The sequence below is a fragment of the Chelmon rostratus genome, chromosome 21 (assembly GCF_017976325.1).
Source record: "Chelmon rostratus isolate fCheRos1 chromosome 21, fCheRos1.pri, whole genome shotgun sequence".
NCBI lineage: Eukaryota > Metazoa > Chordata > Actinopteri > Chaetodontiformes > Chaetodontidae > Chelmon > Chelmon rostratus.
Genome location: NC_055678.1, coordinates 8,101,399 through 8,114,002, shown reverse-complemented (window position 1 = coordinate 8,114,002; position 12,604 = coordinate 8,101,399). Strand labels below are relative to the sequence as shown.

General features: G+C 40.9%; 2 protein-coding genes across 2 annotated transcripts; both read right to left on the bottom strand.

Annotated features, from left to right (window-relative positions):
• Positions 1–2,138: 2,138 nt before the first annotated feature.
• LOC121625174 (leucine-rich repeat, immunoglobulin-like domain and transmembrane domain-containing protein 2) lies at positions 2,139–4,497 on the bottom strand. Its single transcript, XM_041963245.1, has 3 exons — positions 4,389–4,497; positions 3,398–4,179; positions 2,139–3,181 (listed from the first exon to the last, which is right to left on the bottom strand). The coding sequence occupies exons 2-3, from the start codon at positions 4,164–4,166 to the stop codon at positions 2,394–2,396; spliced, it is 1,557 nt and encodes a 518-aa protein (XP_041819179.1). The 5' UTR covers positions 4,167–4,179; positions 4,389–4,497; the 3' UTR covers positions 2,139–2,393.
• A 1,372-nt stretch (positions 4,498–5,869) lies between these two features.
• On the bottom strand, positions 5,870–9,068 carry lrit1b (leucine-rich repeat, immunoglobulin-like and transmembrane domains 1b). The gene is made up of 4 exons (XM_041963041.1): positions 8,947–9,068; positions 8,141–8,601; positions 7,608–7,913; positions 5,870–7,471 (listed from the first exon to the last, which is right to left on the bottom strand). Exons 1-4 carry the CDS (start codon positions 9,066–9,068, stop codon positions 6,405–6,407), a joined length of 1,956 nt encoding a protein of 651 aa, XP_041818975.1. The 3' UTR covers positions 5,870–6,404.
• Positions 9,069–12,604: the final 3,536 nt, after the last annotated feature.

Sequence of the window (12,604 nt, the reverse complement as noted above, 5' to 3'; positions counted from 1 at the left end):
TGTACCGTCTTGATTTTGAATAAATACTTGAAAATAATTTGTTCTGAGCTCCACTTTGTCAACATTTATTGATTAATATTAATATGTGTAAAATATATTTTCATTTGAAGTACAATTACTCAGCTACTGTACGACACTTTTGAGGTGCTTGTGCTTTACTTTATACTTTTCCTCCACCATATTTCAGCCTGAAATGTTATTATTTGCTTAACTGCATTTATCTGACCGTTACTAGTCACTTTGCAGATTAAGATTTTACATCAAATCAAATGATAAGATTAAAGAATACAGTGCATTATTAAAGATTAAACCAGCTGCTCCCAACATTTTAGCTTCATTTTAGCATGACGCAGTCTTTAGTAGTGGCAGATTGTTTCACTCAAGGCCCAGAGAGGTCAGATCATCCAATGTTTCACAAAAAGGCAAAGATTAGAGAAAAGCAAATACAGATTACAGATGTCAGAGCTTTGTTTTTTCTTCTTTCCTACCCCTGTAATCATCTCGCAACCCCTCAGATTTACTTTGTGACCCATTGAAGGGCCACAACCCCGAGTTTAGGAACCACTCAACCAAACTACCGAACTGTAGTATAAAGCAGCTAAAAGTAGCTCAAACTTGAGCAGCTACAAACATAAAATGCTGCTTACACATTCATGCATCAGTATTAAAGTAATATATAAAAATATATCAGTTGCAGGTGACATTTAAGCTTTTTTACTTTTGGTACTTTCAGAACATTTTGCAGATAATACTTCTGTATGTTTACTGAAATAGGATTGTACTGACTTTTACCTGAAATGGAATATTTTTACATTGTGGCATTGGTATGTTGACTAAGATTACAAAATATATTGTGTAGAAAAAAATCATTGTACTTATGTATATATTTATACTATATTGAACATTAATAAACACTTTCCATTTATCTTTTAAAAAATCCAAGATTATATAATAATGTGTAATAATGGATGCAGTGAGTGTGAACTGACTAAACATCATTCATGTAACACTAAGACTAATTTTCATTATGTTTATATTAATTCATATATTCATTTATATCTGTTTAAGTGCATTTTACTAGATTAAAAAGGAAGAGTACATTTTCGATTAGGCTGGAAAAACACTTTGAAAATGGTCACATACCCTCTATTTGGCTGCACAGCTGATGTAGAGACACAGTGAGCTCGGAGCCGTCATTAAATGGAAATATCATGTCCTGCTGACTGGGATTCAGATAGAAAATCACTTTAATCTGCTTACGAGTGTATGTATAAGTGCACGGGAAAACACCGCTTATGTAACAAATCCTCTGAGTGATTGTGCTAAAAAATCAGGAGGATGTCTCAGCATTCGTCTTTGACTCCCCTTTAATCCACATCAGACATCATTTCATTCCATTACAAGAGAGCAAATCTGTAAAAAGAGAAACAATAACAAAATACTTTTTTTTTTTAACCATGAACCGACACACAATCGACTCAAGGTACAATTTAGTTTATATCATTATTAAGCATTAATTATTTACATTACATTATTTTCACACTTAGCATTGCATGTTTTTACATTCAGTATCAAAACATAAAAAACAACAAAAATGCATTTTAGCAGAAACCTTTTTTGTACATTTATATTAACACAGATAATAAACCCTCCTTATAATAAGGAAAAAAGGCATCTCTGCTTGGAGCTGATAGCTTGAGACATATATATTTACAGGATGGCTATGTACTCAAAATAGCCCAAGTTTGTGCCACATAGGTATTAGTATTATATTTGATCCACAGATCATAAGCATCTGATTTTATAAAAGATAAATACAAATTAGATTCAGATCATTCAACAAAACTTGTCATTGTTCTGAAGGTGTTTCCAGAATCTTCAAACACACAAACACGTTTCCTCAGTTGTGATTCTTCCTTAATCCAAAACAAAGATGGCAACCAGAAATCACATTGCTCAGTTTATACAGTGAATCAAATTTTGAAAAATGTTACTATCACTCATAGATTTGTCTGTTTGACTTCGCATTATTTAATATTTTCAAACAAAATTATGCCTTGATATTTTTCTCATGTTGTATAAAAAAAAAAAAAAAAAAAAGGAGATGTGTAATTTCTGGCTTCCTGTATGGGAAAGCGGTTAAAAATCTTGTCTATGGTACAGCAGACAGAATATTGCTTCATCCAGATGGTTGGAGGAGTCTGGAGGATCCTGGAAATACCTTCATAACAGCAGTAAGTGTTTTTTCCATCATCAGGTATTCATTTTTTCTGAAAATCAAATGGCTAGTGACTCAAATACAATGATAATACAAGAGAAGCACAAACTGGGGCTATGCTGAAAACTGACATTATTTACAAATACACATGTATGTACATCGCTTGACTTTGGATTTAGTAAAGATGAGCTGCACTTCCTCCTTTGCACCTATCCTCACACTTCCTGCTCTTCTTCGGCTTTTCCTCCGAGTCCCTGCACAGGCCTTCGTCGCTGGCTGCCTGCAGGCTGTCGAAGGTGCCCTGCCTCTCCATGCCCTGCAGGTTCTCTCCGTAAAGCTTGCGCTTCTTCCACAGATCCATGCAGCGCTCCACGCAGCTGAACCTGGCCTCCGTGGTGCAGGCGTACATGCCGGCCGGCACTGCCAGCAACATGGCGCACACAATGACAATAATGTGGATGAGCCTCTCTCTTTGCTCCAGCTCACTGATATCACTTCCCGTCACGAACACGATGCACTGGCCTTCCCTCGGCGGATGGTTCTTCAGGGTCACACACACCTCATATTTGGTGACGGGAAGCAGGTCGCTGACGGAGTAGCTGTTGATGCCAGGGCCGATGTAGATCATCTCCTTTTTGGGTGAGTCGTATTTGCCGAAGTGGATGGTGAACCAGGTTTCTGCTGGTTTGTCCGTTGCTGCGTACCACTCGAGGGTGATACCGTAAACCGTCTGCTTGGCAATGCGGATGTCAATGTAGGTATTCTCATCGGACGACAGCCTGGGGACAGGTGGAGGGAGAGGGGTGGAGGAATTGAATGAGCTGATGTTAACGGTGATGTTGACAGAGGCGTTGCCAATGAAGTTGTTGGCCATGCAGGTGTAGAGTCCTCGGTCTGCCAGGTGAAGAGAAGGGATCACCAGCTGGGAGGTGATGGTCTCCTCATTTATTTGAGTCTCTGTAGCTGCAGAGAGAAGACAGGGCGTCAGAGCGTACTGCATTTCAAACGGAGGCTTAATTACGTCTGCTAAAGACATGGTAAGGTAACCCTACAAAAAGGTATTGTTCCTGCATCTTTCATACAACAGATGCAGCCTGAAAGTAACATATACCACATTAAGTGCTCCAAGAGCAGGTTCACAACAGTTTAATGGATGGTAGTAATAAAAAACAATCTTACCAGCAAATCCTCTTATAATCTTCAGACTGTACATCCATTGAATGGTCGGGCTCGGCCTGGCCTTGACTAAGCATGTGAGAGTTGCATTCGCTCCGAGAGGTAAAGTGATGTTAGTCTCTGGGGCAGAGGCCACCGGCTTCGTGCATGTTTTTAACTGGATCTCGTGGAAAAACTTGTCAGCTTTGGAGGCGGGGCCCGAACACATCAAATAGGAGTTCATCAGAATGATGGGAGGGCTGACTGCCCGGATGAACTCCACGAAGCCTTTGAGGCGGCAATCGCACAACCAGGGGTTGTCGTGCAGCGCCAGAACCACATTGGAGACCAGCCCTTCTTTGCCCCAAGCTTTCTCTGCTGTTTGGTAAAGAGGCCAATTAATGAAGACATCTTTTGATATGACACTAAGCTGATTGAAGGATAAATCTAAGTAGGTTAGTGCAGGTAAGTGTTTCAGGGCGTGTTCAGGCAGGATGTCCAATCGATTGTGCTTCAGGTCCAGAATCTTCAGTTTCGGTGTATCCTGAAAGGCTGTCCATGGTACCGAAGTCAGCTTGTTCCCTTGTAGCCTGAGCTCAGTCAGGTTGGCCAGCCCCTCCAGGCTTTTGATGTTCATCAGGGCGATCTCATTGAAATTCAGCCAGAGGTACTCCAAGGCACTGACTTTGGAGAAAGATCCTTGCGGTAACCCAGTCAGGTGGCAGTTCTCAATTCGGATTTTAGTGAAATCATGTGGGATGTCTGCTGGCATTTGTCCCAAGGAGGTTCCCATACAGAGTAAAGACCTAGAATGGTGAGACGAGATGTGTTTAGACAAGAGAAGCTAATGACAAGAGTGTATTTTATCTTCACAGCTGCTCATGTACCGCTAGCACACATTGATGCAAAGTGTTTGCGTTTAGGTTTTAGAACAATTTAGTTAGCAGGTTGCATTTGAAACAGGGTTATGGCTAACCTACTTTTAAGAGCTTGTATAGGTTCAGTGGGCACTTACCTTCCCAAGTTATCATCCGTGCAGGAGCAACCGAGCAGACAAGTTGATGATCCAGGGGTGACGAGATAAAAAAACACAGCGATACGTAACGAGACACAAAAGGCGTCCATATTCCTGGAGGAGCTTGTGAAATAGGCCTGTGAGGCCAGGACGAGCCCGTGGGCTGCCTGGAAGAAAGCCTATTACCTTAATCTTCCTTGACGTAACACTTAAGACACCAAGTGAGACACACATAGGTAAGGTGTATTTATAGCAGTGGTCCAATTTATCTAGACATCACTGTGTGACCTCCTCAAAAGCATCAAAACACACGCCACAAACGTTCAATCAAAATTCAGTGAGTTTGTTTGATTGGATTGCAGTTCTTCTTTCAGATGTGACCCCAAACTGCTTTGCATTGGTCTAATTTAATCTATTTGTCTCCCACTGAAGCACAGGCATTGACATGACAGGAGGCCCATCTGCAGTAAGTGGGCCGGAGTCGGTCGGGCTTAGCAGCACAGAGAGGGAGGGCTGCAGAGAGACAGATGTCTGGAGAGGACTGTAATCTGACCTCAATAATCTGAACACTGGTTGTCTCACAGGTTGTTAAAGGCCGAATCATCATATAAAGCAAGTGTGAAAACAGACAACATCTAGTTTCAGTCTTTAACAGACATTTTTCCTTTAGTGCCCAAGCTGTTTATAGAAGTACGCCTAGTTTAACAGACGAAGAAATTAATCTCATATAGATGGGGATGATGATAAAGATAGAAGTCGTTCCAAGGCTGTTAACAAGGCTAAAGAAATATGCTAGCTGCTGTGTGGTGAGGCTGTGCTTCAGAACTTTGAGCTAAATGCTAATGTTAGCATGTTCACATGCTCACAACAATTACATTACATTCACATGCATGCTTAGCAGGTATCATGTTCACCATCTTAGTTTAGGGTTTTAGCATGTTAACATTTGCTACTTAGCCATAAACACAAAGTGCAGCTGAGGCTTATGGGATTGTCAGTAGTTTTTCGGTATTTGGATGTAGCCTAACCGAAACTTGACTCGTCCAAAGTGGTGGACTTCACTGACCAACACTGCCACCCATAAAGTGGCATCTCTAGCATTGCTAATAATGAAAATTGAGTGTTTTAGGCGAAACATCTTCACTAGCATTCAAAATTGCGATTTAAAGAAAAAAGAACTGACATGCAGCCTAATTTGTCCTGATCCTGCTCAACCACCTACTACTTCAAGCAGGTTTTTTACAAAACATTAAGATACTAGTTAGCTAAATGCTACTTGACCTGGCTCAGATTAGCTGTGTTCCCCTATAGCAGTGTTAATAGGCTAATTTCTGCTTGAGTCAAGATGAATATTGATCTACTGAAAAATCAACATTCTGAGATTTAAGAAAACAACTTGAGAGCATATAAATATAAAAAAATATTTATTTTTATACAGTACATTCATACACACAGATACATTTCAGGTGACAAATATTTACACATTATAAAATGTAATGTATTTTAAGTTTTTGACCCAACAGTAAACCTGGCACGTTAACATCATACTGACATACAAAATAGACTAATAACTCTTTTCTCTAAATATTTTCAATAAAGAGTTGAACACAGTGTGGAGGTTACATCTTGGAAAAATACAGTTGATTGGGTTTTAGACAGTTTAGGGCAACATTTCAAGACATTCTCCTCTGCAAAACATCACCTTTAAAAGTGCATTATCAATTAAAAAAAAGTAAATTTTACACATTTACACCACATGTAAATATTGAAACCATGTCACTGTGTATATTTTCCCTTTTTTGCTGTCCACCAAATGAATGGTGGTTTTTATTCCCACAAGGCTGTAAAACAGTTTCATATATTTAGTGCTGGCAGAGCTGTCGGTGTCCTCTGAAGACCCCCAAAAGAGGATCAGTTGAGTCTTTTCAGTCTCTGAGCACAAGAGTTTATCTATTCACAACACAGGCTGTTAGAAAACAAAGTGCATCCTCTGGAGTTTGTGGCATACATTTGGTTTTAGCAGAAGTACTCGTTAGGTGGCCCCTCAGTCCTGGCTGTGGCCTCTGAGTCCACACTGGATCTCGCTGAAAGCAGCCTGTTGGATTCATCAGGATTTAGCCTGGTCAGATACTCGCCCTCCATCCCTTTAGCTTTGGCTGCGGGGCCGAGGGTCTCAAACGTGACGTACGAGTCCTGCATGTCCTTGGACTGCCGCCCCAGCAGCTTCTGGCAGCGCTTCTTGAGCGCCCCGCAGCACACAATCAGTGTCAGGGGGACAGCAATAACACACGCCACCGTTATCACCACCACATTAATGAGCTTCTGAGTGCCACTGGCACTGGCTGCCTCATCTGTTGAGAAGATTACACACTGCTCCTTTTTTGGGATCAGGCCTTTCACGCAAACACAAGCAATGTACTTTGTCTTTGGTACAAGGCCATCAATAGTGATCCGGTTCCTTCCGGCACCTACATTGATCCGACGCATGTCTCTCTCGCCAAATATGGCATATAGGATGCTGAATTCTGTGGTGTTTGTGGCTGTAGGGGCTCGCCAGTTCAGAGACACAGTATGGTCGGTGTCACCAATCACCTTCACTGAACGTACTACCCTTTTCTCTGGAGCTTGCTGTAAGGATGAGGCGTTGGCAGCCAAGTTACTCAGAGCATCCCGCTCCACCTCCACCGCCCGCTGAAGGTCTGACGCCTTACCCCGTCCCTGAGAAGCATCGTCAGAGATGCTGTAGCTCTCAATCTCATACTTCCCAGTCACGCCTTTGCCATTGAGTGGTTCGATGATGGGCTGGGCGGCAGTGGTGGTCGGTGGAGGAACATATCTGGCAATAAGTTTCTCCTGGTATGCCGCTCTTCCAATGCCACCAGGTTTCTTCCCTCTGGCTCTCTTAGAAACACCACCTGCTTCCTCTGACCGAAATGAATCCGTGATCACCAGAGAGATGATTGCGTCCGCAGTGCCCACAAAGTTGGTTGCTTTGCACACGTATTTCCCAGAATCTCGGTAGGAGACTGCAGGCACACTCAGAATCGACCAAATGATGCCCTCCTTTGAAATCTCTTCCTGGACTGAAAAAAAAGAAGCAGGCATCCACAGGTTTAAGCAGATTGGCACAAAAAAATAACTTTAATCTCATTGACACAGGGATACAAATAGATGCTGTTCTAATTCAAGCACATCTAGAATTAGTGCAGCAGAACTCACCAGTGCCGTTCATTTTCTTTCCATCAGCCCGGCTCCAGGACAGCTCGGGGATGGGGACTCCAACTGTGCCGCAGCGCAACAGAACGTTGTTACCCAGTGAGCTTCGAACGCGAGCCACGGCTGTGTGCACCCGAGGGCCCTGGCACCTCTGCAGCTCCGCTTCGGTGAAAAGAACCCCTGACAAGCTCTCTGGATCAGCGCACCTCAGCCTGGTGTCGATGAGAGCCACGGATGATGATGGGGATTTCTGAAACTGGACCAAATCATGCAGCCGGCAGTCGCACAGCCATGGGTTATCATGGAGACCTGCAGAGGAAACCAAGCGTTTACTGTTACCAACATCCAGTTCATCAACACTGTGTGGCTGTTGAAATAACTAGAATTACTCTAACAACTTGACACACAATAACTATAATTAGACTAATCCCTAATTTAGCTTTAAGTGCTTCTGGTGTCAAAGAAGTGGTCACCATGTAAGGCAGATTAAAAAGAATACGTTCCACTATCCTAATATGTCCCAGCTTGATCCTCACCGAGAATTAGTTTGGAGGAATCGGTGTCCTGGGATGGCTTAACACTCAGCCACATTGTGAGAACGTCAGCAGGAACGGTTGTCAGACTGTTGCTGGATAAGTCCAGATAGGTGATATTCTTTATGTACATGGTGGCTTCTGCAGGGATGGTGGAGATCTTGTTGTTGTGCAAGTCGAGGAGCCTCAGGTTTGGCATATCAGTCAGAGACTCCCAGGGGAAGGAGGTGAGGGCATTGCCATCCAGTCTTAGCTCATCCAGGTTGTAAAGACCCCGGAAACTGTCGACATTCAGTGAGTTCAGTGAATTGAAAGACATCCACAGAAACTCCAGGTTGTTGAGGTAGTGGAAGTTGTCGGTTGAAATCCGTGTGATTGCTGTCTTTTCAATGCGCAGCTTCGACGTGTCAGTGGGAAAATTTGGAGGAACCACAGTGATCTCTGGATCATTGCAAAGCACACTCCTGCAAGGAATAAAAGAGCAAAAATATGATGATTCATAATGTGACATTTAAGAGAACAATATTAAAGCTTCTTTCAAATTGTAGGGGTTTTTAGTGGATTTAAAAACAAAACATATTTCTGCCTCCATTTCACTAGTAATTTAGTTTAGAATTTATTTGACAAAACGTAGTAACCTATTGTTCAGTAACAAGCAAAGGAGATTAAAGGGCAACTCCAAGTTAATCCTCCACTATACGGAGTGACTGAACAGAAGAAAGCTGCAGTGAAAATCAATTCTGCATGCAAGACAAAACTAAAAAACATGTAAAACTGAAACAAGAACATTTAATAACTGGCATATTTACCTTGCTTTTGATCCATCACTTAGTTTGTGGAAGAAGCAGCTGCATTGTGCAGGACATGAACTGCACAGCAGGGGAAGAAAAACTAAAGCCAAACAAAAAGCAGCAGTAAAATGTCGCCTCATTTTTTCTCCTGCAAGCTACTAAACGCTATGCAGCTAAACTACAATGAAAAGAAAACAGGTGCTACGGCTCAGCCTAGCGGGGCATCGAATGCATCGTGGTGGTGTGCAGGCTCACAGCTCCATACTGCTCTGACTGGTCTGAATCCTCAGATAAAAAGGATAGGCAGGGATTAGTGAAGGACTTGGGTTATTTTCATTCACACGATTAGGCTATTGCTTCCTGGACGCTGATAGGCTGCACTGTTTTCACTTTTATTCTCAGGGAAATACTTTCCAGTAGTTGATTGGCCGGTTAATTATGGACACAACAAACTGTACGGCACCTAAATGAAGCGCAGGCTGCAGGTAGACACAGCAGAGGCCCAAAATCTACATACATGTAGTTATTAACCATGAATATCTGAAAAACTCAAAAACAATTTCATTTAGACAGATTTTAATATGAAGAATCCCTTTACAATTATGATATGTGTTTAACTTTTAATGCTTTGTGTGTATGTCAGTATTGTCCTACTAAGTCATAGCATATACTGCCAAATACTGGAGTAAATACTGTGAGAGTGCGAGTCCTCCTACCCCACATTAAAGCGAAATAGTCACCAAAAACAAACAGGGCTGTTGCCTGTTTTTTTGTTTTGATATGAAAGCACAGGGGTGTCCTCCAATTTCAGAATATTTAACAAATTTATTCTCTTGTTGCGTTTGCTTGTTCTTAAATTGTGGTATTTTTTGAACATAATATATGAACTGTTTAACGCACTGACAGACTGTAGTTTGCATGATGGCTAGAACTTAGCAACAAATGACCACTAGATGGCAGTGTAGAGTCACTACCTGTATTTACTGTATGAAGTTTCTCACCTTCCTGTTATTAGACCCAAACTTCAAACCAGATGAGTGACTCTTGACAACAGCATGTGAGCCCATCAGCTGATCAGCTGTTAAGATACCAAATCAATAACCCTTTTAAAAAATCTTTCATTTGAGATTATCGCCATCTTTTATGTTTATGATTTACAAGGAGAACATATAAACTCACTCGACCTATTTGGACTTCTGCAGATCATGCAAACACCAGCGGTAGAATCTAACTGCGTGCATTTACTCAAATACTGTATTCGAGTATAATTCTGAGGTTCTTGTCCTTTACTTGAATATTTCCATTTCATGCTACTTTATACAACTACTTCACTGCAATTCAGAGGCAAATATTGTACTTGTTACTCCACTACATTTTTAAAGCTTTAGCTACTTTGCAGATTCAGATTATTAATACAAAATATAATCAAAATATACATTTTGATGTATTATTAACTACCCATAACAGCACAGAGTACTTTAAATTATCCCTAATTTTACCAGCAGCAACAAGTGACACAAACATGAATGCTTCAATAATGTTGAATGAATAATATATATTCTAAAATGGGCCATTGTGCATAAAGAGTACTTTTACTTGTGGTGTTTTAAGTATATTTTGATGCTAATACTTATACTTTTAATCAAGTAAGACTCTCAATGCAGGACTTTTACCTGTGACAGAGTACTTCTGTACTGTGGTATTGCTATTTTTACTTAAGTAAAAGATCTGAGTACTTTTACCACAGCCAATAAGAGCAGCCACCCATCATATTCTCCTCCATAAATGCAAACTCAAAGAATTATGTGACAGTAATCTCTAGTTTTTAATATTACTATTATATTATTGCTATTATTATATAGCTCTAGTTTTCAGTAGCCTCCTGCAGAACATGTGTGTGTCTGACACACTTAGTGGATGACAGCCATGTTGTCGCAGTCTCTGAGGGGTTTTCACAGGTGCAGAGGTTTAAAGACACGGCTGTCCGGCGGGATTTCAAATCCTTTAATCCGACCGTCTCTCTGTCTCTTATTAATACATCTTTGCTCTATTTCTTTTCAGGATGTTTGTCCTGACAGAAATTGGCAGGACCTGCATGAACAAACCTCCTGCCTCCCTCCCTCTCCCGTCTGACCTCGGTGGGTGAGGTAGGAGCTGATATGCTGACTAAAGCTCTGACATTCAACGACGTCTTTATAGTAAAAGAAAGTATTTGCAAAAATGAATGTTCTCCTAATGAAGGATTAACTTATCTAAATGGCCATATTTGGCAAAAGTTTAAGAAATCTTTATTTAAAGTCATTTAAAATGTTACTTAAGTAAAAGTGCAAAAGCATTATTAGAAAATATAATATATATATAAAGTAGCATAACATGAAAATACTGTATACCAAAAGAACCTTAAAACTGCACACACAGAACTCTATACTATGTGTAAAATACTAAATGTGACATGTGAATAGTAAAAGTTAAAAGTCTCCCTCTGAGTTGCTGTGGAGAAAAAGCAGAAAGTCTCCCCTATCTGAAAATTGTTTTGAAGTACAGTACTTGAGTAAAGTTACTTAATAACTTCTCATTTCTGCTGCTTTTTACAGGAATAAGCAAAATGTTTCAGTTTCTCATCTTCGCTGCTGATTTCCAGAGTCTGTCGGTACAAACGCAATTTCAACACTGCAACCTTTGTTTCATTGCAAAACCAGCAGATTATGATGGTGTAATTAACTGTTGGCCAATGCATTAATGTGCAACCACTGCAAGGGTGCGAGCACTTCGGAAAAAATATTACAGACGGGCTATTCAGGACAGTGGTGGGTTTGGTTTATTGTGTTAATTAAGAGGTTAAATGGTGCTGAGACGCTGAGATCCACCATGATTTCTTCTATAAACTTAATGATACTCATGTATTTAAAGGATGTCACTTTTTGGCTCACTATCCCTCAATATACAGAACAGAGAGAGTAGAAATGTGCTGCACAGGGCCTCATCTTGCAAATGTAGTTGGACTAAAACTTATTCAAATTAAAAAAACATTTGGTTTTTATCATTTCAGGGCTTATTACGCTTTGCCTTCAAACTCATCAACACACAAACCAAACCTCTTAAAGAAAGATTACAATTGATTCCGGCTGATCAATCCACTACATTGATGTTTTGGATCAGTTCTTGCTCCATCACACTCAGCTGCAGTAGATTAACAGATTGTTGTATTGACTCTTTTGCGTCCCCGCCGCTTTATGTTCCTGCACGACCTCACGCTGCACCGACACTTTCTGTACAAACATCCTGACACACAGCTCAAATGCTCCAAATCGTCGATTTTTCCGGCCGCCATATTTGAGCCACACGTGTCAGAGCGGCAGATGCAGCGATAAGCGTCGACACTGCCGCTCTTTTTTTTTTTGCTGAATATACGAGGACGTCTGTAACTGGACGGGACAATATGGGCAGCTTGAGAAAAGGCTATTATAAGTCCATTGGGACACATCATTACTCCATAGTTAATGAGTTTGTGGTAATCTGTGAACAGATTAGTGGTGCAATCAGACTCTGCCCAAATGTTGCATTTTAAAAGGTTCAGGCTGCTGCAGGGGCCAAAGGTCACTCTTCCCCTGTCCTCGTTTTTAGCATTATTCTGGTCAACAGTTCAAGACTGATAAATGAGTCAATGAATAAGATG

Coding starts and splice junctions, on each gene's coding strand:
- LOC121625174 (XM_041963245.1), bottom strand. CDS start 4,166: ATGGGAACCTCCTTGGGACAAATGCCAGCAGACATCCCACATGATTTC. Junction 3,182..3,397: donor GATTATAAGAGGATTTGCTG/GTAAGATTGTTT, acceptor TTCTCTCTGCAG/CTACAGAGACTCAAATAAAT.
- lrit1b (XM_041963041.1), bottom strand. CDS start 9,068: ATGAGGCGACATTTTACTGCTGCTTTTTGTTTGGCTTTAGTTTTTCTT. Junction 8,602..8,946: donor AGTGATGGATCAAAAGCAAG/GTAAATATGCCA, acceptor TATTCCTTGCAG/GAGTGTGCTTTGCAATGATC. Junction 7,472..7,607: donor AAAGAAAATGAACGGCACTG/GTGAGTTCTGCT, acceptor CTTTTTTTTCAG/TCCAGGAAGAGATTTCAAAG.